At 40.7% G+C, this 26,126-nt stretch overlaps 1 protein-coding gene across 2 annotated transcripts in view; it reads left to right on the top strand.

Moving 5' to 3' along the window:
• Window positions 1–16,846: 16,846 nt before the first annotated feature.
• The window catches only part of ipcef1 (interaction protein for cytohesin exchange factors 1), a 29,572-nt gene continuing 20,292 nt past the window's right edge, over window positions 16,847–26,126 (top strand). The window contains exons 1-2 of one of the 2 annotated variants that reach the window (XM_088909435.1): window positions 16,847–16,857; window positions 25,440–25,493. In XM_088909435.1, the coding sequence (XP_088765561.1) occupies window positions 25,470–25,493 (24 nt within the window). In that variant the 5' untranslated portion in view covers window positions 16,847–16,857; window positions 25,440–25,469. Of the gene's footprint in view, window positions 16,858–17,997; window positions 18,234–25,439; window positions 25,494–26,126 lie in introns of those variants that run through there. The other variant, XM_088909434.1, reaches the window with a different exon arrangement.

The raw sequence follows: 26,126 nt of genomic DNA, 5'->3' as shown, positions 1-26,126 counted from the left end.
AGTCCGCTGTGCTGACTTTCCTAGTGACCTTTGAGGATTTGAATACTTGTATCGGGTCCCCTCGTAGCCTTCTCTGTTCAGGGTTTAAAAGGTTCAGTTCCAGCTTGTCGGTATAGGACATTCCCTTGTGCCTGGGAATGTATCAGGCTGATCTTCCCTGGACTGATTCCAGAGCAGTAGAAGCTTTTCTATAATGTGGTGACCAACATTTAATGCGGCATTCTAAATAAAGCTTTACTAGTGTGTTATGCAACGTTAACATCCATTGATTTAAATTCTGTGGTTCTTACTGTACATCCAAGCATTTTGTTTCTTTTTTAATTGCTTCCTCACATTATTTAAAAGATGTAATGGATGTTACCATACAGTAAACACCTATTTTCACAAGTAGCCTCTTCTAGCTCAGAGTCTTCCATATTGTGGTATTATGGTATTTATAGGAACCTGCTTGCAATACCCTGCACTTTTCAATATTAAATGTCATCTGCCAGGTGCTTCCCCTGGTAATTGTCCTAATTTAATATCAGCTGCAAACTATACTAGTTTACTCACTATACCAGAATCTTGCTCACTGATATAAATTAAGAGCAGCAGTGGTCCTAGTTGAGATACCTGCGGTACTCCACTAAGCACTCAATCCCAATTGGAGTATTCATCCTTCATTTGCGCCCTTTTTTCTGTTTAATACGCGTTTCTCAATCTTAACACTTACCTGTGGAACTTTATCAATCACATTCATAAAATCAAAATATTTTATGAAAGCTATATTGATATGATTACCAAATGTGTGTATCGATTCCTTCTGTTGCTTGTTTAGAGAACTCTAACACATTGATAAAGCAAAACCTACCTTTTTAAATTCTTTGCTGACGGTTTTTTCGGATATTATTTCCATAGATGTGACGCTCTAGTGTAGGTCTTAGAAACTTTCCCGTATCCTTGCATGTAAGTCTGACCTTTTGGTCTGTTATCGCTTAATGAGTTTCTTTGCCTGTACTTGACCGCCTGCCTAGTGGTGCCTTTGTGTAAGACTGCAGACAGTAAGTCAGGAATCCAGTCTGTGAGTGGTGTGTGAACGCTCGGAGCTCAGCACCGTTAGATTGGTTAATTTGGTGCATTTTAGCCATGTTAGTTTTGTCCAGTCAAAGTTTTTTTTTCTGAGCAATATTTTTTAAGCATAACTGCAGCTATGCCGTACTCACAGTACCCGAGCATCTGATTCACAGTCCTGTTTCTTGACAAACAGCTTTTCTGTAATTATGAGTCCATTTATCGACACTTGCGTCACTCAGGTGTTTTTTGGATATATAACAATATGCAGAATAAGAAATGGCAGCTAGCTGTAGGTAATGGCGTACTGCTGGAAGTGAGTGAAAGCTGCAATGGTAGGCTATTTGAGCTCACAGTACTCTTGCTTGTCAAGGTGTGAAGCTCCTTGTATCTGAAAGGAAAGCCTTGCCAGATCACCTTGCTACACAGCTGCCTGCTACTTATTTATTTGAAGTGATGAATGTAAGAACAGATACAACTTTGATACATAATTAATGGTGTAAGTTAAAATCCATAAATGGTGGTTATATGTTTATAGTACAGTGCTTGTAAATTTGCTGTGTACAGTATTCAGTATTGAAATGAATTTATTGGCATGACATTACAGTATGTAAAGATCAAACCCAGCTTAAGGTTTTGATCTAAACTAAACTAGCTTAGTTTAATAGGTAAACATTTACAGACACCATATGAGACATGTTATTATTTGAGAGGGTCAGTCTCTGTTCCTCAGGCTGTGATGGGAGATCACATACGGGGCTGCCAGCTCAGTTAAGTTACTTCCCCACGCTCCCAGCAAGATTGGGAGCTGTTGTGGTTCTGGCAGGTCTGGGAATTGTGTGATTAAATTTGTTATTTTAGGAAATACTGTTTCTATGTTTCTATGGCCAGATTGTGGTCACTAAGCTAGTACTTCATCAGAGTCTGCTTGTCTTTGCTGTTTCTTACCCTAGTGAATATTAGAGTCCTGTAGCATTCCACTTTATGTTGTGTTTGCATGTGTGTGAGATGTTGCTGTTTGATCTGTGCTGTGATGTGGTTGGGTCTGAGTTGTGGTGCTCTAGCAGTGCTGTCCAGAAGCTGGCTGGTGTTGGTGTGGCTCAGGGCAGTGAGCTTTAGGACCAGCTTGCTCAGAGGGCTCAGAATTTGGCTCAGCAGGGCCTTGTGGTGGTAGGAGTTTTGCTCACTGTTTTTTAGATGTAGCCAATACTTTATTGCTCTTGGTGATCACGACCTAATTCTGCCCTGTACATGTAGTTTGGAGTTTTTCTCTGCACTTGGAGGATGTGTTTACAGAACTCCATGTGCAGAGTTTCTATGGGGTGTTTATCCCATTTTACTGTATATAACCTCGGTCTGTGAGTGGACCCCACGCTGCACTGCCATATTGGGAAATGGGTCAGATTACGCACTCAAATATTAATAGACAGATTTGATATGAGGGGGTTTGATGTTGTAGGACCTCCTTCTAATGGCATAGAAGATCCTGCATGCCTTCTCCTTCACTCCTTCAGTGCCTTCACTGCCAGGTCGAAACTCCCAGATGAATGGATTGGCAGTCCGAAGAAGCTTCTGCTTCTGGGCTGGGTGTGGGGGTATGCAGAAAACTGTACTTCTGTAGTTTCTCAGTACTGCGGTCCCAGTTTCTCAGACGGGTAATTAAATCTCAGTAACAAAATACATTTGTTTTATTGAATCTAGCAAAAAAATTGACAAATTACGAATTAAGCGCAAATTCGTGAACTTTGTGAACGTACCGCAAGTTGCCATGTTGTCGCAAACCCCTGGTCTCGCCTACTAATTGCAATGTGAAGCAGCCCTTCCTGGTCGCTAGTCACTGGAATGACCAAATGCAATGTGATATACTGTACAAGCAAAATAAGTACAGGTTGTGCAGCAGACATTTCACCGCAGAAATGTTCCAAAGTGATCTGCAGGCAGAGTTAACAAGTAAGTAGTATTAGTCTCAAAGTCGAGGGCAATATTTCTATTGGATTAAAAGAGATGTATTCAGAAGCCTGATTGTTAACAATGTAATAAGGCCGCTTCACCTCATCGGATGTTTTGTAAATATAAAAATAGCGTTGCAGTTCCCATTTAATATACCCTTTAGTATAAACACTGGGCTTTGGAATGATAGTCATCAGGTTCCTTCTTCTTGCACAAGGCCAAGCAACCACACTGTATAAGGGTGTGTTTGGGTCTGCTCCGTTTTCTGCTTGGTGTCATGTCTTGTGGTTTTATAACCTCTATGTCACAGCAGGTCATTTTAATTTATTTATAAGTGTTTGTATCTCATATTTTCTAAATAATATTAGAAAGAAATGAATGCAATATCGATGTGCAGACCGGTCCTAGGTCCTGGAGTAGGGGAATAGTCCAGTGTGTAACCAAACATGAAACAATGGTGAACAATGAACATGCCATTCAAGAGCCCCTGGTTTGAAAGTGTTATTCTACAAGGCTCCTAAAAGTTTTTTTCAGGGCGATCGGTCAACCAAAGGTTGCACGAGTTCAGCGCAGAAAGCCTTTTTCCTTCATTAATGCCACTATAATGACCCCGGATCTCATTATTTGTAAAGGCTGTGTATGTGTTGGACTGCAACGGCGTACTCCTAGGATTTAAATCTGCTAGCAATTAAATTTTTTAACACAGGAGAAACGTTCTGTTCTTCCTTAACTTCTCAATTTATTCTCACATAACACTGCGTGATCCGGGCCCTGAGGTTATTAAAGAAGGAGCGTGTTGGTGCAGCACTTTAGGGCAGAGTTGCTGAAACAGGAAATTCAATACAAGAGATTAACTATTTACCACAGACTATGCAGATGCTATTCCTGTTACCTTTTGGATCTGATTGAAGTAATACAGGAGTGCAGAGATCAAGATAGCCAGCCTGCCAGACATACTAGTATCTCAGATTTCCTCCCAAAAGACGATGATATAAATATTTAAAATGACGCACACTGGTGTGGTTATCATAACATGCAGGTTCTTGTTTAATACTTGCCTATACTCCGACATAGATATCGATATGTGTTTTCGTTGATGTCCAATTTACAGAACAAATCTCATTGACGAAATGATTAACGAAGCAAAAAATACTTTCATAAAAAAAGACCAACAATGTGCTTTCATCCCACAAATGTTAAAAGAATCATATAGGTAATTGGTATATAAAGACCATAGTATTAAAACATTACAGTTATATGCCTTAACACGTTGAGTAAGAATACCAGTGCTAGCAAAATGTTGTACTTCAGTGCTTGTGCATTTTTGTCTCACACGCAGAGCAGATCCCATTCACAGATCCTCCGGATGTTAGTGAAGGGTGGTCTCAGGCTCAGGGTTAGCCCAGACAGCGAGCAGTCGTCTTGTCAGCAGGTTAGGGAAAACAGAAAAAAACAGCCCTCTTTTAAGTCTCTCAGATTAGAACGCATGCTTTTGCTCAATTAAGTGGGGTAAAACCCTGCGGCTACAATAAAGTACAGTTAATACCTACAGGAATACTAATTATGAAAGTTGTGACAGTAAATCTAGGCTTTTATACATCTGAAGTGCTTTGCCAGCGATCCCAGGAGGTAATAAAATGTCTCGGCAGCTTTCTGGCGAAATAAAACCCTGAGAAACTGACTTACAAAAAAACAAGACTGAAGGTAATTAATGCATCAAAATTGCAGGGTGAAGCATGTTGTAAATTTCAGTCTATATACTTTGAGGGTATGACTCTCTTTTATACCTCAGTGCAGAAGCTAATTTAGGATGTCTTCAGAATAAGCTAGCCTGATGTTATCAAGAGAATGTCAGTATCCCTTTTTGACTTTCTCAGCACATACAGAAACTTTAATACGTTCTCGAGACTCGTTCCAAGGCTATTAAAATTGATAAGCTATGTGTAGTGAAGAACTGCTACAGTAAATATTATGGTGTGTGTTGTCCTACAATCATCATCTTTTGATTTTTATTTCTCTGTAATCCCCATTTTTAGTTGTATATGAAGTATCTCAAATGGCAAATGTGCAGAAACAATAACTTTTTTTTATAAAACACAATAAATATTGCTGTTTAATAATAAATACTAAAAGCTGTTTAAATTTTAGCTGTTGTTGACAAAACCTCAGTTCTTCTCTAATTGTGTTTAGCTGTTGTTGACAAAAACTCAATTCTTCTCTAATTTTGTGCAAAATGAATGAAATGTGTTCTGGGGATGTTGTATATGAAAATGCCGCCTGTATCAGACAATCCTAACCTAAAGTGTGGAGTTATGTTACAGGAGGTAGGTAAAAAATACATTCATCTCTAGGATTTCAACTTTTTCCAAAATATCAACATCATACTAAAAAATAGGATCTTCAAACACACTCTGTTACAATGTGCTGATTGAAAGGCCTTTTAAATTGAATATACTGGAAAAGACACAAGAATAGCCCCATACAAAATATCCCGATATACAATAATACAGCGATACACACCATTTTGTTTCACACTACACACAAAAGCACATGTAGACCACTGCCTTTTTTCTTGTGATTAGTTTGTGAATATCCCTGTAATTCTGATCATCTTCTTTTCATCACAGATACAGCTGCGCCGTGAATATGAGGCCACCCTCTGCTTTCTTTGAAGAGGTGAGAAATCTAACCAATATTATTTTTAGCTGCTCATGAAATTCTCACTGTGTTCAATAAGCTGAGCTGTTACTTGCATGTGCAAAGCTTGATTCCCTTACAACCACCCTTACTCGATGTTTCCATCCTCTAGCTTTTCCAAAGAAGCACGTCTGAGAATTAACCTTTTATTCACTTCATTTTCCTTACCTTTTCTGTCCCTGAATACATGTTGCAAAAGCATGCTTAAATGGTATGTGTGCAAAAAACGTTCTTGCTTTTGAGCAGTATTAACGAAGTATGCAGAGATCAATGAATGATAGCTTATTCAGGACTACAAGGGGCACTTTGATGAAAAGGAAACAAATCTTCACTTTAGACTGAGGTTAAAAATCTAAAATCAGTAGCAGGGCAACTACTTTAATTCTGATTGAACAGTTTTAAGGAATAAAGATTTACCATAATTATCCATCCATCCATTTTCTTAACTGCTTACCCAATACAGGGTCACAATCCCAGAAAGCAACAGGCACAAGGCAGGGTACACCCTGGATAGGAAGCCAGTCCACCACAGGGCACCCACAGACACACACCCCAGGGCCGAAATTTCCCAGAAGGGAATTAACCCTACTAGTATGTCTATGGACTGTGGGGAAAACTCAGACACACGTGGGGAGAACATACAGACTCTACACAGACAGTTCTCCAGGAACCACTGCACCATCATGCCACCATGCCCTAATGATGATCTCTTTAAATATTTCAAGTTTGACTAATTTTTAATATAAAATCGTAGTTTTTGCTACTTTCTTTGCATGTTCCTCAATTATAAGTTATCAGTCACCTGGGCCTTGCAGCTGCAGCCCTCATACCAGAACAGGGCTGTTGAGATATGAGAGTATGCATACTTTCCTCCAAATAGTCGTCATCTTGTAGTGGAGTCATCTTCATTTCATTTTTCCCACATGGGGGAGTTTACCTTGACTGCAGAGCTAGCTCAAACCAGTGATCCGTGGACTGTAGTGTTCAGGAAGAATACATTCATTAGTTGAGCCACTTGAGAACCACACACAAATACTGTTCTTATACGTATAAATCCCATCTATGCAGTAGATTCATTTGAAGCAACCAAATAATTCTCAGTAGCTCATCATCAACATCTCCTGTGCCTGCAAAGGAGACTGGTACATGAAGTTTAATCATCAGCAGGAGCATTTTTTTTCACAAAATCATTATTCAATCTGTTGCTTTTTCCTATTGAATAATAAAAAAAGCATCTGTTCAATAGGCAACTAAAACAGATCCACGCAAAGTGTACAATACGTCATACAGAAGTGAAGGACTTCAATTCAGTTGACATTTAAAGCTTTTCTTTCTTGCCCGTAGTCTGCCTGATAATCCACGCCATTAATACTGTATGTGTATGCAAGTGGATGTTTCCCAAGTCACATAAAAGGAACTTAGACTGGTAGCAGCAGCTTGTTTTTAAAAGTTTTGGCAAGAAAGCAAAGAAAAAAAGTGAAATGACTGAGAGAGCAAAGAACGTCAGTGCTGTCCCCCAGTGTATATTACAAGATTGCTTTGTATGTCTCGTGCCATCTAGACTAGTTATTTTGTTTGTATAATGACAAGAGATAAAAGCAGTGCTTTCGGGATGCCCGTAGCTGTTTTTCTACAATATTTGCTACAGTGTACCCTGACATAAAGAATCCCTGGGGTTTTCTGTTTTACACAACAAAGCCGTCCATCACCAACAAAATAAACTAAATGTTTTTGGAAGAATTAAGATAACCACCAAGGAAGAAAACATATAATCAAAGTTAATTGGAGAGGGACAGCTGACGGGGCAGGTCCTTTTCTTTTTCTTTGTAATCTATATCTGATGAGACAGATATTTATCTGAAACATAGAAGAATGCAGAAGGACATTGTATATCTAGTTTTATCTATCTTTAAAACTATCTAGTTTTTCAAGTTATTTTAGAGTTATTTGGAACTCAAGCAATGATAAGAAATGTAGGGCAATCTGCTAGTGTAACTAAAAGTATCAAGAGAATTAACGTTTATTTGTCAGCAAAAGTTTAAAATATATATAAGACCAAAATAAATTTGAAATGGGCTTTTTATCGCAGAGGAAGCAGTTCTTAATTAATGTCCCATGAAAATTTTAGAATGTATGTATTCTTAAAAGAAAAAATATCGATTCTAAAGTCTAGGTGATTTGGAATTAATAGTTTAAATAGTTTTCATTTTTACACCTTATCAGATTTCTTGGATTTTTTTTTTAGCAAATCAAATTGTATCCTAAGTCTGCTACAAAAAACTGTAAAAAGAATGATTGGTTATTATATTTCTTGTGTCAGTACAATAAATGGAAAGTTGGAGTGCAGATACAGCATCATATTTTGTTAACCCTTCCATTTCCTGAAAGAGTGAGATTCACAAATCTTACAGTAGGTGCAACAGGTCTACAGACAACACTTGGGCTAAATATGAACATTTTAAGTGTTGTTTCTAAAGTGATTAGAAACTGGATGGATGGGTGAAATGATTGTCCAGCGAGGCCTGAGTGCTTGTGCGAGACGATAGTACTGACTAGGCCAAAGGTGGCCACTGAATCACTGCAGGCACTCTGAACATGTGACAGATCGCTTTCCAGATGACTTCCTTCTGCTCTTCAAACATTCATGGCTGATGTCAAGCTGATCCTATCTATGGGAAAGTTTAGAGCACAGTCTGGGAAATCTATGCCAAAGATAGACTGAATAGCTACAAGTTCTCCATGTTCAATATAGCCCAAATTTAAAAAAGAAATCCACAGAATGTGTTTAGTAGGGCTTTATATATTTTTAAGAAATCCCTTTTAATTTGATTTCAGGTGTCTTGAATAAAGCTTAGTAGTGAAAGCGCATGCTCTCCTAAATGGCACGCAACACTTGAATGTTGTCGTACTAAAATATTAACAGCAAAATGGTAAGCAAACACTGGTAAGCAAACACAGCGCTTTTAGGGTTAACATTCAAGTTTTGTTTTTTGCTTTTGGGTTACACTAGATCATTTTAAAACAGGGCAATTATCGTAGTCAAGCACTTACTTGAGAGCAGTGCCAATCTGCTCAATCACAATGCAGATCTGGAAAACCTGATACCATCAACAGCTTAGGCCTTGGCTCTGTGTGAACCTAGCATTGAAGAAAGGCTCTACTGTCCTGATTTTACAAAAGCCCAGTCTCAGTGCCAAGCCTGAAGCACATTAGTTAAGTGGCATGATAATCCAAGGCATTGTATAGGATAGGAGAGATAGACTCCCTAGAACAAAAGGATTCTGTATTTCTTCCCACAAGCCCAGTGGTCTACCATGTGTTGTCATATGCTACAGAATGCAGACGTAACATTTATGATACATTTTCCATATAAATCCCTGCCTGGAATGCATCCTAGAATGTATTCAAGAATCCTTAATTGTCCTCTTCATACTTGATATGGTTTGTAGGCCTTTCACTTTTCAGCACTTGGAACCCCTTGAAAAGTGCTCATAGAAAGTTTTATTGTTATTATACAAAAACATTTGTCAAGTAAAGTGTTTTGATGAGGCCAGTGCAGGGGCACTGACTTGTATTCACCTCTGATTAAGCTGGCTTCTGCTCGCTTTCTTAAAAATTAGTCCTGTGATGATAAATTCTGGAGATGAACAGGAAAGCACTGCAGGAAATCCAGCCTGTCGGTCGTTAAGTGATGCGGACTTGCGTCTTCCCAAAACGGAGTAACCTGATTGATTGGGTCCCAGAGAGCATGTTAGTTGTTCTGACATTGTCTTAGCAGTTGGACAAAGTTTGGCCAGCAGCCATATCACTCTGCAACTCACAATGTGCAGCCCACTGAAGCTCAGCAGGTGTGAGCCTGGTCAGTACCTGGATGGGAGGCCTCCTGGGAAAAACTAAGGTTGCTGCTGGAAGAGGTGTTAGTGGGGCCAGCAGAGGGTGCTCACCCTGTGGTCCATGTGGGTCCTAATGCCCCAGTATATTGACGGGGACACTATACTGTAAACAGGCGCCGTCCTTCGGATGAGACGTAAAACTGAGGTCCTGACTCTCTGTGGTCATTAAAAATCCCAGGGCGTTTCTCGAAAAGAGTAGGGGTGTAACCCCAGTGTCCTGGCCAAATTTCCCATTGGCCCTTACCAATCATGGCCTCCTAATAATCCCCATCTATGAATTGGCTTTATTATTCTGCTCTCCTCCCCCTGATAGCTGATGTGTGGTGAGCGCTCTGGCGCACTATGGCTGCTGTCGCATCATCTAGGTGGGGCTGCACACTGGTGGTGGTTGAGGGGATCCCCATTACCTGTAAAGCGCTTTGAGTGGAGTGTCCAGAAAAGCGCTATATACTGTAAGTGTAAGTCCCCAGTTTACAGAGCAGGTAAAATCTGACAAAGGCCTTTAGCCTGAGCTGGTGATAAGGGATGGAAATGAACTGGAAATGAACTGGAAATGAACTGTAGTGCACATTTCTTCTCATTGAAAAGTGGAAGGTTTTTAACGTTTCTGCAGACAAGCAACAGAATGTATTCTGCATCCTGACATCTGACGTTTTTAAAAAAGGAAACACATTACCTTTGACGTGTGACGCAAACGTGGTTGCAGAGCCACATAGTGGCCATTAAGAATATTACCTCCTTGAGTGAATCCAGCAGCACTAGTGGTCATTAGAAAAACTACACCATAATCATACAATTTAATACAGATTAATAACTGAAAGCAACCTGATACAGAGTAGATGGGTATGTTACTCTTCTTATATTTCTATCTATAACTGTCTTGCTCTAAAACCCTGCGTTTGCACTGGAGAATGTCTGTAGGAACCATTGGCTGAGTCCAGCTGTGTGTATTCAAGTGATGCATTACAATTTCCAGTTTGCGTTTATTCTCCAGCTGCATATCTCTCTTAAGAAAGCGATTAATGCTTTTTAAGTAATCTCTCAGCCCTAGGCATTCAGTGCCTCCTGGAGTTTGGATAATTTATTGTAGAAATCTTAAAATTGGAAATGTCGAACATGATTATTTTTCAACAAAGGCAGCTCAGCTAATTTTTAAACTAGTCAGGTTTACAGATGATATTAAGAAAGAATGATTAGACTACACTGAAGAAACCGCAAATTAAACCAAAAACAATTTTGATAAAACTCAAGACTGTACCAATCCATAGCAGGTGATATTAAATGCAGACAAGTATTAGAGCAAGTACCAAAGACAAACTACTGTATAAACTGAATACGGGAACCACTGAGACAGAAGAGGCTATTTACAAAAAAGACTTTGGTGTTCATGCTGACACATCATTTACATCTTCTGGACAGTGTGGGGAAGTCATAAAAAGGCAGTTAGGATGTGCAGTTAAAAGTACATTTTCATTAAGGGATGTTATGTTAGAAGTGTACAGTGCACTAGTAAGATGCCAACTAGAATATTCTATACAGTTATCGTCACCACATTAGAGAAAAAAGATATTGCTGCTCTGGAATCACTCCAAACAACAACAAGTACAGACATTTTGTGGCTTAAGGTTGAAGGAACTGCACTTTTTTAGTCTTGAACAGAGAAGACTACAAGGAGACCTGATACAAGTATTCACAATCCTCAAGGGCACCAACAAACTCAACCCAGTGGCCCTCCTCACAATCAGCTGTGAAAAATGAACCATAAAATACGAGTGGGAACTTAGTGGAAGTGTGTTTTAAATTAAGAACAGAAGACACTTTTTTTACGAAGGGTTATGGGAGTGTGGAACAAGCTACCCAGCAGTATTGTTGAAGCTGAAGCCCTGGCTTCCTTCAGGAACCAACCGTTTGGGATCTCTGGATTAATTAACTACTGACAAATGGGCTTGATTAACTTAATGGCCTCCTATCCTTTGACATCTTTCTTATTTTCTTAACTGTTCGACTGGTGAAGTTAAAAGAGCTACAGGACAGCTCATATAAGGAAATATGAACAGATTATATGAGTCAATATGTCCAAAGCAATAAAGGTGAAGATTATAAGCATCTCAACACAACATTTGTGGATAGACCAGACTATTCAGCTGTGGGAAGTGTGCTGAATGTAAATAAAAAAAACACTCTGTGACATTAAAATTTAAAAAGAATGATAAAAATGCCAAAAATTAAAGATGAGGATAAAAGCTTTTTAATAACATATACAATGCTTGCACTAACAGTATTGTAAATTAATTTCTATGCAGGACTGCAAACATTGCCCATTGAAGCATCTCAAAGCATGAAAGGAAGTAACCATCACAATGAAACGATTAATGTAAGAAAAACTAAATATAGTGTGTATTTATACTTAGTATGTTCATAATGGCACCCCGGTGGATTTCTTCCAAATGAGCAGTGAAACACGAACCAGAGGACACAAACAGAATCTATGAGAAAGTGCACATCTTTACACAAAGGTTTGTGGGGGTGTGGAACAAGTTGCCCAGGCATGTGGTTGAACTTGGCACCCTGGCTTCTTTCAAGAAACAGCTGGATGTGATCCTTCGATCAGATGAGCACGCCCGCTCCTGGGGTTGCACAGGACTGAGCGTGCACCAGTTCGGTGCGTTCAATCTGTGTATGAGCAGCACAGAGTGAGTGCATTGTGGTCTCCAGCAGTGCTCTGGTTTACACTTGGGTCTCACTTTGTTTTTGTGCAAGTGTGGGTAACTTCCGCATATTATCGTGCACGTTTCACTGAAACTTGTGAGCAACCCGTATTACAGTCATATCAGGGAAGCAGCCAAGTCATTTTATTATTTATATTTTTTTATTTATTTCATTAAAAGGAACAATAATTCTATTTTTTGTAATATATTTATATTTTTAAGCATATGGAATATTTAGTGTTTACTTATTGTAGTTATAGGGTTTAAATCTTTTTTTCATTCATTGTTATTTCATTTCTCTCCCCCTGTATAAATAGTATCCTATCTAAAAAGTGTCCTTTCTTTCTCTCTATTTTCAATTCGATTCAAGAAGCTTTATTGGCATGACCAATAAATAAATCAGTGTTGCCAAAGCATATACAATTAGCATACAATTACAATACAGACACATCATAACACATTTACATACAGACATATGAAGCTTTATTGAGAAACAGGCTCACTGTTCCTCCGGCTGTGACAGGAGATCACATACTGGGCTGCCAGTTCAACTGAGTTCCCTCCCGCCTCTCCCAGTAGTATTGGGAGCTGTTGTGATTCTGGCAGGTGTGGGAATTATGGGATTAGATGTGTTAATGTAGGGAAGAATATTTGTCGCAGTGCAGTAGGAAGTGCATCTCTGTCTCTGTTTCTCCCCGCTGGCAGTGGGAGCACAGCCTGTCCTCTCTGGGCAGCCAGGTCTGCCTGAGTCGCCCAGTTTCTATGGCCAGGCTGTGGTCACTGAGCCTGTACTTCGTCAGGGTCTGTTTCTTTTTGCTGTTTCTTACCTTGGCCAAATATGTGGCTAGTGTTTATTGTCTGTTTAGGGTTCTGTAGCATTCCAGTTTATGCTGTGTTTGTGTGTGTGTCCCAGTGTGTGAAGTATAGCTGTTTGATCTGTGCTGTGATGTGGTTGGGTCTGAGTTGTGGTGCTCCAGCAGTGCTGTCCTGAGGCTGGCTGGTGTCGGTGTGGCTCGGGCCAGTGAGCCTCAGGACCAGCTGGCTCAGAGGGCTCTTTGTTGGGCTCAGCTCTTGGCTCAGCAGGGCCTTGTGGTGGTAGGAGTTTTGGTCGCTGCTTTTTAGGTGTAGCCAATACTTTATTACTCTCTTTTGTATATTGATTAGTAATGGGTATTAGGCCTAATTGAGCCCTATATGCATTGTTAGGAGTTTTGCTCTGCACAGCGAGGATGTTTTTACAGAACTCCATGTGCAGAGTTTCTAGGAAGTGTTCGTCTCACTTGGAGACAAGGCTCCACAGCCGAAACGTTGTTTCTTTTCTTCCCTTTTCAGCATGCAATACATTTTTACTTGTTCCTGTTGATTTAATTATGTCACACACTTTACCTCCTATGCCACTTTGGAGAAGTTTGCAAAACAGTCCTTTGTGCCAAATCGAATCAAATGCTTTCTTGAAATCAATAAAGCGGGCAAAAACTCTACCTCTTGGACTTCTGTTAACACCTGCTCCATTCCCTGCGCTCCTCCACAAGAGCGCACAGGCCTGTTAACTATTATCCATTAAACTAGGATAAATAAACCCTGGTGAGCCAGCAGTTCTGCTCTCCTGTCCCTCCTGGGGCAAATAAGGCAGGATCAGTGCAATATCATGAATGGTAATTCTCTGTATGTGCTCACACCATGACTAAGAAAGCGTCGCTTCTGACTTACATAAGATTTTGGTTACGTGAGGACTTGAGGACACGAATTCTTATGTAATCCATGGAGCGCGTGTACCAACTTCCAGACACGATGGGTGAAATGGCCTCCTTTCGTAACCATCCTTGGGTTCTTAAGTCTCGTCTAAACCACGCACAGCACTGCCTGCTCGAATCCCAGGTTGGGCTTATGTCATAGTCACGGTTCTGCGCGGGGTCGTGCCGCACACCTGGGGTGCGAACCCGGGTCTCCGGCGTAACGCAACAGCCGCGTGAGCTAAAGGAGACCTGCCCCGGCCCAGGCAGCTGAGGACCCTGCTACGCGCAGTGAGGGCGCTGACATCACCGCACTAGCTCCGCTACACCCTCCCCTGCTGAACTTCGGCTCGGTGAAGGACACTTCCACACTCCCGCCCGGGTCACGGCACCAATGTGATAGTCACGGTTCCGCGCGGGGTCGGGCCCCCCGCTGCCCGTTCCGGCCCCCACACCTGGGGCGCGATCCCGGGTCTCCGGCGTAACGCAACTGTCACGCCCTCTGCAGCCAGAGGGCGCTCCTTCTCTGTCCTGTCCCTAGTTTCCTGCCTGCTGTCCTTCTGGTCCCTCTCTTTCCCTTGGGCTATATATTTCCGGGTCTTGCACTCTGTCCTCGCTCAGCATTGACATTTGGATGTCCTGAGACCCGCCTAGCACCAGGTCGCCCCACGTCCGCTACCTGAGAGCATAGGTTTCTATACGGCACTCCTGAACTCTTTGCACTAACGAGCCCGGGCCTTTTTCCCGTCTCGCCGCTACGCATATGGGTCTTTTTCTGCTCTCCACGGTTAGTCCCTTTGGACGTCCGTGACAGCAACAGGGCACCAACCGCGTGAGCTAAAGGAGACCTCCCCCAGCCCAGGCAGTTGAGGACCCTGCTACGCACAGTGCGCTGACGTCACCACACTAGCTCCGCTACACCTAGAAATTCTGACCCAGGGGAGAGAAAGCCACCGACACACTTCATCTCAGTCCTGATAAGATTTAAGTCTCGGTTAGCTCTGAGATCAGGGTACAAGGCAGTAACACTTCTGTCACATATACAGTTAAAGTGTATGCAATGACAGAAAAGAGGAAACAAAATACTCTTGTGTCAGGGGTCTGACCCTGGTCCTAGAAAGCCCTAAAATCTTTAGACCTCCCAATCTTTAGATATATACGCAAGTATATTATTGATCAATTAAGGATCTTGTCCTAGAGCAGGGGTCTCCAACTATGTTACTGAAGAGCCCCAGTCCAGTATACTGTAGGTCCCCCTAAATCTCCTGTTATTTACTATAAGCAAGCAGTTTGTCAGTGACAAGAACAGTGGTCGTTCAGAATGAGAGGATTGTGAATATTTTTCTTCAAGTTGATCTGTAAGCTGAGGGTGGCACAGTGGTTAGCACTGCTGCCTCACAGCGCTGGGGACCTGCATTCAGTTCCAGACCTGGGGTGCTCTCTGTATGTTCCCCGTCTTCCTGTGGGTTTTCGCCCACGGTCCGAAGACATACTGGTAGGCTCATTGGCTTCTGGGAAATTGTCCCTGGTGTGAGTGTGTCTGTGTGTTTACCCTGTGATGAACCGGTGTCCCGTCAAGAGTATGTCCCGCCTTGTGCCCTGTGCCAGCTTGAATTGGATGAAGTGGTTAGAAAATAGATGGGTGATCTCTAAACTGCTTAATTAAACACATCTTCTGTTTTATTGATCATAAATTGTTCCAGGCCTTTAGAAATTGACGGGCTAAATGCTGCGTATGAATTTGGAGACCCCTGTCCATTAAGGTTAAAGGATACTCAAGAGTTGAATCCTAGATAATCTCTGAATGACTTAATTCAACATCACTCACTGAACTGATCACAATGAAGTTGTTCCAGATCTTTAGAAATTGGTGATTTACTGGTGATCTGTAAAATCTGCTGGAGACTGTCTAGAATTTAGGATGGAGTTTAATTTATGGGCACAGAGTGCTGCTTTAAAATACTCACTGGTTTCTTTTGTAGTAAAAAAGCAAAAGTGATAGAAAAATCGGTGTTAGTTTACGATTCTCGGTTTTTATGTTTCTTAAAGTGAAACAACATAGGAAAAACGATCTGTTCTTTTATGAAGAAGTTCGAGTGTGTAGCTGCATAAGCAGGCGTACTGTGGGTAAAGGTGTATTCTATTCTGAAAGGAAGAGAGACAGTTGCGGCTGAGGAGAAGGCTGCACGGCCGAAATGTAGTGTCTCTATATCTTTCAACATAGTGTAACGCTTACGGCCGACAGGCACTGTGTAAGAGCCGGCGTACCAGAGCAGGTGACGTCACCGCCCTTCCCTGTGATACAGGACTACAGCTACTGGGCTGTGGAGAGATCTCTCTTTAGCTCACGGGGCTAGGTCGCTGTAGAGAGACGCGGAAGTCCCGGGTTCGAGCCCCGGACAGTGTGGGGCCGACCTGATGCGGCAAGGGCGCCCGCCTGAGCCCCCGTTGCGTTACAATAGAATAAACCTGTACATGTTTTTTTGTTGTGCGGTTTTTGATTTCGAAATAACAAAGCACTGGACGGAATGTAATGGTAACGTTTCGCAGTTTACACTCTTTAATAAACCGAGGTGAACCTGAAAACTGCGTCGAGCGCAATTAGGAACATGACCATGATGCAACGCGGCCGGAAATTGCTCTTTGACAGAACAGGCACGCGATTGTGCCAATAGTAGCTGTATATACGAAGGCGTCAACGTCATTTTGTTTCCGGTTTTTTGTAAAATGTTTCCCACATTTTTAAGAAGGTGTTTCAGTGATCTATTCCCTTTCTACAGAGAAATTATATGCTGTAAAATGCACGTTTTCAAACTTTGGTTTCAGGTACGTACGGTATATTTCAGTGGTAATATGTCATTGACTCCCGTCAGCATACTTCAAATAAAATGCAAAACTCATTTAAAATGACTTGTATAACAGTTTACATATTAATAAAGAGTGAAGATCATTATATTAGCCGCACGTGGTCTCGCACTTGTTCGGCCTTTTGATTTGCAGGGGGAAAAGGTCTTCAGGTCTGTTACAATATTAAATGCATTTCCATTTGTCTTGTGATATGTTCCCCCTACAAATAAAAGCTTGACCCGAAGTGGGTTTGCTATTTAAGTGCGTTGATTACGTGAGCATCAGCTAGCCTGGAGCTTGTCTCTTTTCAAAGACTTAATTGAAGACAAAACTTTCGCTGCGGGCTCTGACCCTGAAGATGATAAGGCTGTCATAAATCTCTCCCAGCAGGTCGGAATTTAGCATTTGTATTCACAGTCTTTGAAAAGGGAATATTTGTAATTTACCACCCGATTTTACCCCCGTCTTCTAATTTTATGCTCTGCTTTTGTTTCACAGCAACACGCTTTCATATTTTTTTATCTGAAAAGGTGTTCCAGTTCCTTAACCAATAAATAAACCACAAAGGGACTCATTTGAACATTAACCGCAGACTGAAACTTAAACCGTGTTAATAGTCCTCTAAACAAAAGAGTACATTCTGCGTTATTTTCACAGAACATCATAACTTGGCATTTAAGTATTTAATGCTAGGATTATCAAATTGTCACAAGAAAGTCAAATGACGAGAGGAGCTCAAAGAGAATTTGTGTTTTATATAGAAATGTAGCGAATGCGATTGTGCTTTGTTTGGCCATCTTAAAACAAGTGCCAATTTGTGCAAGAAATTTCCTACGCCAACTGGCATGCTATCATTAGGCATTTGAGTTACTGCAAAGATTAATATTGCAGGGTGTCCGACGTAAAAGAAGCTTTATTGCTATTTAAACGAAGTGCAATATCATGGGTCGTGTGTTTTTTTTTTCCGTCGTTGATTTTTCTCAGAACAAAAAACGCAGTTTAAATTTCGCCCTTAACGGAGCAGCTGCTGTATTAGTCCTGGTCTTATACTTTTAGTTCCTCATAAACGAGGAGCCTTTGACCGCAATGAGTAAGACGAGTGAAGCGGGTTGCGTCTCAGTTGATTTCAACAAGGGGATGAAGACAAGTCATGTTTTTGAGGATATGGAACAGAACATAACCTTTAGGTATTTACCCTAAATAGTAAGGGTGGAACAGACTTCAGCAGTTTTTAGTCTACATCTACCCTGACGCAAAACTGACTTAGTTGCGAACAGAGGCAATCCTCAGCGATTGACAGACTTAAATCTCAACTAATTGACTCCGTTTGTATCCAAGAGAGTTTGTGGACACAGGTGAGTTGGAACTTTATCAATTAATTAGAGATTCACTCGAGGGAGGGAGGACGGTACTAGAAAGAAATTTAATTCAATTGCCAATAGGAGACAAGTCAGATATTTATTTATAGTATTGTAAAAGTGCTGTCCCTAACAAGTGTTTTGCATGTTTATAGAAATTAGTGTTTTTATTTTGCCAACAAATGCAAAGGCTGGGTTTAGGAATGAGACGAAAGTTAGTGTGTAATGGTACTATGGTTATTATTAATGTGTTATTTAGAAGCGCTTACAAAGTAATTCACAGGTATATAATAAACTTTTTGTCCTGTTAATGTTTTTCTCAAATGTATTGTGTAATTCTGCTGTTCTGCGGTTCAAACATTTTGCCTTGACTAACCTATTGTTAGATCGCACCGACGAATTAGCAACGTTAATTGTAATTGAAATTGAATTTGTAATTGAAGAATTGGAATTCTTTAATCAGTGAATGTTATCAATATTAACTCCAAATATGAAAGTGCTTTAAGGGTATTGCATTTTTTTTAGTTTGTGTTTGGGGGGGAAGTGTTCATTTAGAATAGAGGTCTTAAAGACTTGTTTTTAGGAAGGTCACTGTAAAATATTGGCTGAAAACGGCAAGCGTGGATGCGAGCTGATTTTCTATGAAGAAGGCCACTTGTTTCCAAAATGAAAATGACCGAATGCAAGGCAAAACGTGAATTAGTAAATGTCACTTGAAAGGTACGCTCAAGCGATATGAAGAGACAGGAGGAGGCAGTGTTCATCTTGATCCTGGTATATCTGTATCAGGGTCTAGTCCCTAGTGGAAGTGCGTGGTGGTTATTGTACCTCAGGTGTGGGGAAAAAAGGAGTCGCGCCACAGCCCAAGCATACCAGGGTCCTGAAACACAGGGGCACCTGACCCGCCCCTCCTGGGGCAGGGCGGTGAGGTGGGCTCCCGGGCTCGAACCCTGGACCCCGCCGGCGTTAGAGGGGCCACGCTCAGCCGAACAGCGGCTGCGCACACACTCTTGCAGGTGTGTGGTCGGGATGTAGATGTGTGGCGGAGAACCTGAAGCCTCCGCGCTTTCACTTCACCAGCGCGTCTTGGGTAGAGGGTATCGAGAGCGAGCGCGAGTGCCCGTTTCCATGAAACGAGGAACCAAGATCAGGAAGTTTCCAAACAAGACCGAAAACTGCGTCGTTGTGTTACACCTTCCTGTGCGAGTCTCTCTGGTGTATTGTTTTCACTTTCAAGTTTTACACTCCTGCTACAGTATGTCTGTTTTTAATTCGACTTTCGGCTTCTAAACAAGTGCTAGCTAGGTTTCATGTTGTGTAAATTATGTTGTATTTTTGGATTACGAAACCAGAATTCTCTTACGGTGTAGCGATACTGTAGCTGAGTAGCTAATTATGGCAGTTTTAGTTGCTCGTATTTGCTCATTTCAAAACCGCATTTCCTTCAATGAGTGTAGCAATTTTATTCCTGTATTTCTGAAGTCTGGCAGAATGGTGAATACTCTTGTGGTTAAGTTAAGAAACTCATTGAGAGTGAATTTACAAACAAGGCGAAAAACAGTTTTTTATTTGGATAAGAAATTTTGTCAGATAGCATTTATTGCTATCTATAATTGACCTTTGTGTGTAAAGAGTGTTAAACCGAAATTGCAGCTTAGGGTTTTAGATCTGGATGGTTTTGCATATAGGTTAGACCGACTGTGAGAAACTAGTTTGCAGGCAAAATCCGCAGCAGGAGATGTTAGTTCTAAGCTCGAAGGGTGATTTTAACTGAGATCTGAATAATTTATTTCTGATCTCCATGAAAAGAAACATTTCTTTGCATCAACGGCAGACCAAACAATATTCATCTAGTGCTTTAAAATAAAAGAGACTCAGCAACTTATGCAGTATATTGAACATCTTTGGTGAACTCCAACAGCCAGGCTACGTCTGTGATAACTTTCTCAAAATCCAGTTCCTGTTTAAAAGAAGTAATTACTTCGAGACTGAAGTACCGCTGAAACCAACATTCACATTAGAGAAATTGACTGAGAGAAGCTGGTCCCAGGTTGTAAAAGGAGGAAATACAGTTCAGCAGCCCATCCTAACTGTACTGTAGCAGCAGCACCACTGCCAGACCGGGAAACAGACAGCCAAGATGTGGACGCTCAATGACAGTACCCTGAAATCCAGACACCGGTCTCCACTGCAATTACTGCCACAGCTACCAGAAATGCAAAAAGAAGAATGTATATGTATAAAGAAGGCTGTATATCTGGAGCTCTGTAACTGAGGTGTACATCATGGACCATGATATGCCAATGGTAAGTTGTTTCCATGGAGTGGAGGTGGCTCACATTGTCTGTACCATCAAGAGGCTCCTAGCAAAGGCAGCCAAGCAACCTGGGTGCTGCTGTTCTTGTGCCACAAATGACACTGGTGTAAAACGGCACATTTTTCATCTGCAGCAGCAAACCTTGAAAACAACCTGAAGAACAGGACTACTTCAGTGATATTTTCCAGAATCCTGCCTGGAACATGCAAATGTGAAGAACTTAAAATATTGATCAGTCGCCACATGACTGAAGACATTGTGTGCTGAGGAAGACTTCGCCCTTCTGGGCGTCTGGAAACCTTTCTGTGGCAAAAGCCATTTGTACAGACAGGCTGGGTTATTACATCTAAAAGAGATGGGCCCAGGTCGTCTTGGCACGAGACTTCAGAAGGCAATCCAAAAACATTTCAACTGGAATGGAAGGGAGCAGAACCTAAAAGAGAATTTAAAAGGAAGAGCTGTGGTGCATTAGAAGAGAAAGCAAAAAGAAAAAAACAAAATAAAGGTCCCATGAAGCACTGCATATAAATGCTAGGTTTATTAAAAAAATTAGACAGAAGCTATCGCAGCGGGAATCATGATGTAACTAGAACAGCAGAGACGTGGTTTATAGATATAACAAAGGTTTCAAGATATCCTGCTTGACCAACAGAAGACATTTATTCCAAGAGTGAGTAAATAGAAAGCTTCAAGGTAGTGGTCCAAATTGGTTTATTGATTTGGAAATAATAAGGGAAAGGAAAGTACTTCATAAGGAGATCAATAACAGGGTCAAGTTTTTAAAAATTCAGTGCTTTGAATTGGAAGTGCACGTAAACAATTAGTCGAGAGCAAGGGGTAACTGAATATTGCAAAGCCAACTGACATAAAAGATTCTTCGAGTAGTAACAACAGAACACAATAGTTAAAGATGAAGTAAAAAGTCCCCCTGCGATCTTCTCTGTTCAAGGCTGAAAAGGTTCAGATTTATCTGCCCGTCAGTGAAGGGCATTCCCTTGAGCCCCATAATGCACCTGGTTGCTCTTCTGCAGACTGCTTCCAGAGCAGCAATATCTCTCTTATGTGGTGACCACAACAATACTCTAGAAGGAGTCTTACTAGTACATTATATAATTACTCTCAAATACGTTGATTTACATTCAGTGGTTTTCTCAAATTTTCACATTTTTAAACAAAAACTTGAAATGCATTGTGGTTTTTGTCACCAATGTCGGTTTCTGATTTTGTAGCAATAAATTCTGGGGAGTCTCTGCAATGTTTTTGTGAAGGACATGTACAAGTGATGTAGATAAGTGATTTTTTTTTTTAGCTGGAAAAAAAGCTATTTTGTGCAATAGCAGTGGACGTCTCTTTTATAGCGCAGAATGCCACATTTGTTCCCAATCTGTTAAATTGTTACTTTATACACTCATTTTAAGTGCAGTGGCAGTCCTGGCAATGTAATAAATTAGAACATATACCTCTGCACACTGTTATGTAGTACAGTTTACAACACAGTAGCAACAATTTGTTGTTTAAGAAGCAGTCTTACAGATAAAGCTTGAGTTCTTAATCAGAGGTTTGAGCATCCGTTTGATGATAAACATGAAAACACTAAAAACATATTTAAAAAGTTCTGTAATGAATATTGCAACAGTAAGTCTCTGTATATGCTTACAAATACATCATTGCCTTTGCATTGTAATGTTCAAGGGGGGTTATAGATGAGATCATGAGTACAAGCAAATTATGAGTGTTCCATAAATAAAACAATGCTCAGTAAAATTAAAATAGTTAACAAAACATCTGCACAACTCAAGGAATGCCGAGTTCAATCTCTAATCTTCTGTGATAATTTGGTAGTGCAGAAAAATATGGACAATTTATGAAAGTGCAAGCACACAAAACAAACAAACTAAACAAACAAAAATACCTAAAATACTCTACCCCATCTTTCACACTCAGTTGTTCACATTGACAAGCCATTATGCACTGAGAGGCAGATGCGGAATTCTTTGTGGGGGAAAAGCAGAGTGATTTCATAGGATAAATCTTCAACAGATAAAACCACACAGAAGACTCTGTCTCATTGCAGAAATGCAACTAAATACAAGCATGTTTAACGGAGTTTGAAGAAATATTTCTTCAGATGTGAAAAATACAGCTCCTTTCCTAAATGTATGATGAGTCCATTCAGGGCCTGGTGCCTGCTAGGTTTCAGTTTGTCAATAAGGAGACCAAGCGGAGAAGATTGAGCCACGCTGCAACTCGGTGCTGGTCAGATCAGGAAAATTCTGGTCTTGTAAGATGTTGAACATTTGGTGCCATCTCCCTCAGTGGGGAGCTGCTTACTGTATCTGATGAGATGAAAATAATCTGTGAAGTCCGTCAATAGTTTTTAGCCTGCTTTTATTAAGATAATAACCAGCTTGCAGATTTGTGACTTTACCTATCAGATTAAGCAGTACCCTTTTGGTGTGGTGTGTTTTAAATTCACATTTTACTTCTTTCAAGGCTGTGGAAAATTGCTAAGGGGTAGGTAAGCTTGTACATGAATGTAGGTGACTATTCAGAGAAGTTGAGCAACTCTGGTTTGTCAGTTGAAATGGTTCACTTTTTGTGCTAGACTTCTTGTAACAGAACTTGGATTGATATTTTGTATTTTGCACAGCTGAAAAGTTGAATTATATTTGCATTATATCAATTTTAATTTGAGGAACCTGGTTTGACCTTGCTGTTTGTAGTATTTCAGGTTTGCCACATTACCACATCAGTACAATGGTGTTACTACTTTTGTGGATTGAAATTTTAGGCATCCTCGTTTGCGATGGTGCACGTGCAGTATTAAGCAGTTTTCGGTAATGTAGTCAAAGATCTAGTGGAGATCTCATGACATGCATTAGGCTGATTTATATTAGCTTTTCGAAGTTTGTAAAAGGTTGATAAAAAGGTTTCTTATAGGCTTTAACTACTAGAAAAATGTTAGATGCTTAGCCACGTGGGTTTAGTCTAATATTGTAGTCTAATGACATACCATCTAGGATCATTGGTTTTTTCTAAATTGCCCCCTGCATGCAGGTGCCCTGAGGTAGACTACTGGCCCTTCCAGTGCATGCCCTACCTCGTACCCATTGTCTGCTGGGTTAGGCTGCAGCTCACTATGACCCTGTAGTGGACTACATGGTTATTTTATGTCTCTGTTAGAGTAGGGGGATTTTGCTGGGTCAGCATGTTTTTGTTGTACTGTAGGTAAAACCCTTGGTCTGTTCTGAACTGACTTGCATTAAGCCAAGACATGAGTTTAGTTGAATATTTATTCCCAGGGTGCTGTCTGCGTAGAGTTTGTACTGTATGTTCTCCCTGTGCCTGTGTGGGTTTCCTCTAGGTGCTCCAGTTTTTCTCCCTCAGTCCAAAGAGATAGTGGTAGGTTAATTGGCTTCTGGGAAAAATTGGCCCTGGTGTGTGTGTGTCATGGGATGGAGTGGCGTCCAGTCCAGGGTATATCCTGCCTTAAGTCTTTTGATGGCTGTAATAGACTCCAGCTCCCCAGATACCTTGTATTGCATAATGATGTTAGACAGTAGATGGTATAACATGAAGAGTGTTTGTAGATCAGGTGTTTAATGCCTTGTCAACCACTTTGAGGCCAAAGCTAGAAGCAGAGCTCTGCGAATTCCTTAGCTGTGAAAGCTGTTGAAATCCTAGAAAAGATTAAACATTCAAATATTGTATAATGGATATTTCTTTGCAACTGCAACCCAATAAAAGATGGCAGGTTTTTCAACAAAATTGACTTTGCAAACTGAACAAGATGACAAGACATGACAAGTGCGAAGAAACATAAATGAAACCTGGGAGCTCACACAAAAAAGGGGGCTAAATAAGTTACAAAAATGAGAATGAGCAACTTAGACCCAGAAAACAAAGTTTTCCATCTCAAAACTTAAATATTTAAGTATCAGACTTAAAAGATTGATGAGCAGGTGCACAATCACATCTGAAAACACATTAGTCCCACACCTTAACTGGTATTAGGTGCGCATGTATGCATCTGTGATGGTGAGTTTCAGGAGAAAATTTCATCTCAAATTGTCAGCATAGTGTTGCTGATATTTTGTGTGTGATTTGAAAATGGATTAGCTTTGGCCCACACTGCCTCACGGTCAGAACCTACACTCGGGCTAAGCAGGGTCCAGGATGCATGAAACGAGAAAACCCCAGGAGCACAAACCTCTCTCTGGCCTGGTCAATCTAAGAGCACCAATCTCCCCAAGAGCATGTTGTGGACCAGTGTGGGTAGACCAAGATCCTCACCATAAGAGGGAGTTACAGAAAATGTTTTTAGAACAAAAACCTTTCGTTTCAGACCTTTGTTCAAGAGACAAAATGGCAAGTTTAAAGCAGACTGTATGCCTATAATTCCGGCTTTTAATTCCAGCTGTTACAGAGAATGTAAAATGGATGTAAATGCATTTATAAAAATGTGTGAACACTAGTTTTACCTCTATGACACTGTGGTGGTAGTATCTGACTGCTTAGCTGTAACATCATGTCCTGACCACAAACGCACTCTTATGACCACAGTCAGTTTCACATTTGACAGAATAATTGTTTTAAATGCTCAGAGTACGAAGATGTATAGCATCTTCGTGCTACATCTTTGTTATTAAAATAAAGCATTAAAGTGCCTTTTGCATATTAAATAGGGAAGTTGAAGAATGTGGAAGTGATGGAGATTATGTTAACCTATTCTTTGCAGTAACAATGGAAGCAAGAGAAAACTGGAAATGATTGACTTGGCATGAAAGAAGTTAGGCTCTGCAATAATTAAATTATCAAACCAAACAGTCCTGAGTCCTTTCTGCAGGCGATTTCCTCCTGATGTGGTTAAATGTGCTTTTTTCTAGGCTGCTTTGCCCCTCTGTCTCGTGCCCCCAATGGCAGCCGACGTGTATAACCCTGTAAGTAAGCTGATGTTTTTACTGACAATTCTTTGCCTTCACACACTTGCAGAACTTTAGTTTTAGAATTTCTGTAATATGTTCGGAGACGCCGCGTTATCGAGCATGCATTGGCAGTGGTCTTTAAAAAGTATTTGTCTGTCGACCCAACTCCTTGCCTGCTGCAGCACCTGTATAATTGCTGTGAAACAATTTAACGGGGTTGAGAAATTTGGCACTCTTATAAAATCGGAAAAGATATGGGGAAACGGTTTATTTCTCTGAACATAGGTGGACATTACTGGTGATCTATATATGGACTGCTTTGGTGTCTCCACCTCTATATCCTCAGTCCCTATTGACTGGTCAGAGGGTGTCCTGTATTATGTATTGGTTTCAGATAAAAACCAGGACAGCATACAGTTCTTCAGATGAATTGCATGAGAAGGGAAAGCCATCACATTATATCATACTTTACCTTTTCTCAAGCTTTCTTCTCCTAAATGAAGGTGCTCCCCTGCTCGTGCAAATGAAACCATTTATTATTTTGAGTATTGAGAAGCAACATATTTTTTTTTTCTCTTTAAATATCCACTTTACAATGAATTGGGTGACGCTGGTGGTGATGGCAAACAGAAATCGGTCTGTTTTTAG

Source organism: Atractosteus spatula, chromosome 2, assembly GCF_055471065.1.
Source record: "Atractosteus spatula isolate fAtrSpa1 chromosome 2, fAtrSpa1.hap1, whole genome shotgun sequence".
Classification (NCBI taxonomy): domain Eukaryota; kingdom Metazoa; phylum Chordata; class Actinopteri; order Semionotiformes; family Lepisosteidae; genus Atractosteus; species Atractosteus spatula.
The sequence above is the reverse complement of the archived record's forward strand: the minus strand, read 5'-3'. Positions and strand labels throughout refer to the sequence as shown.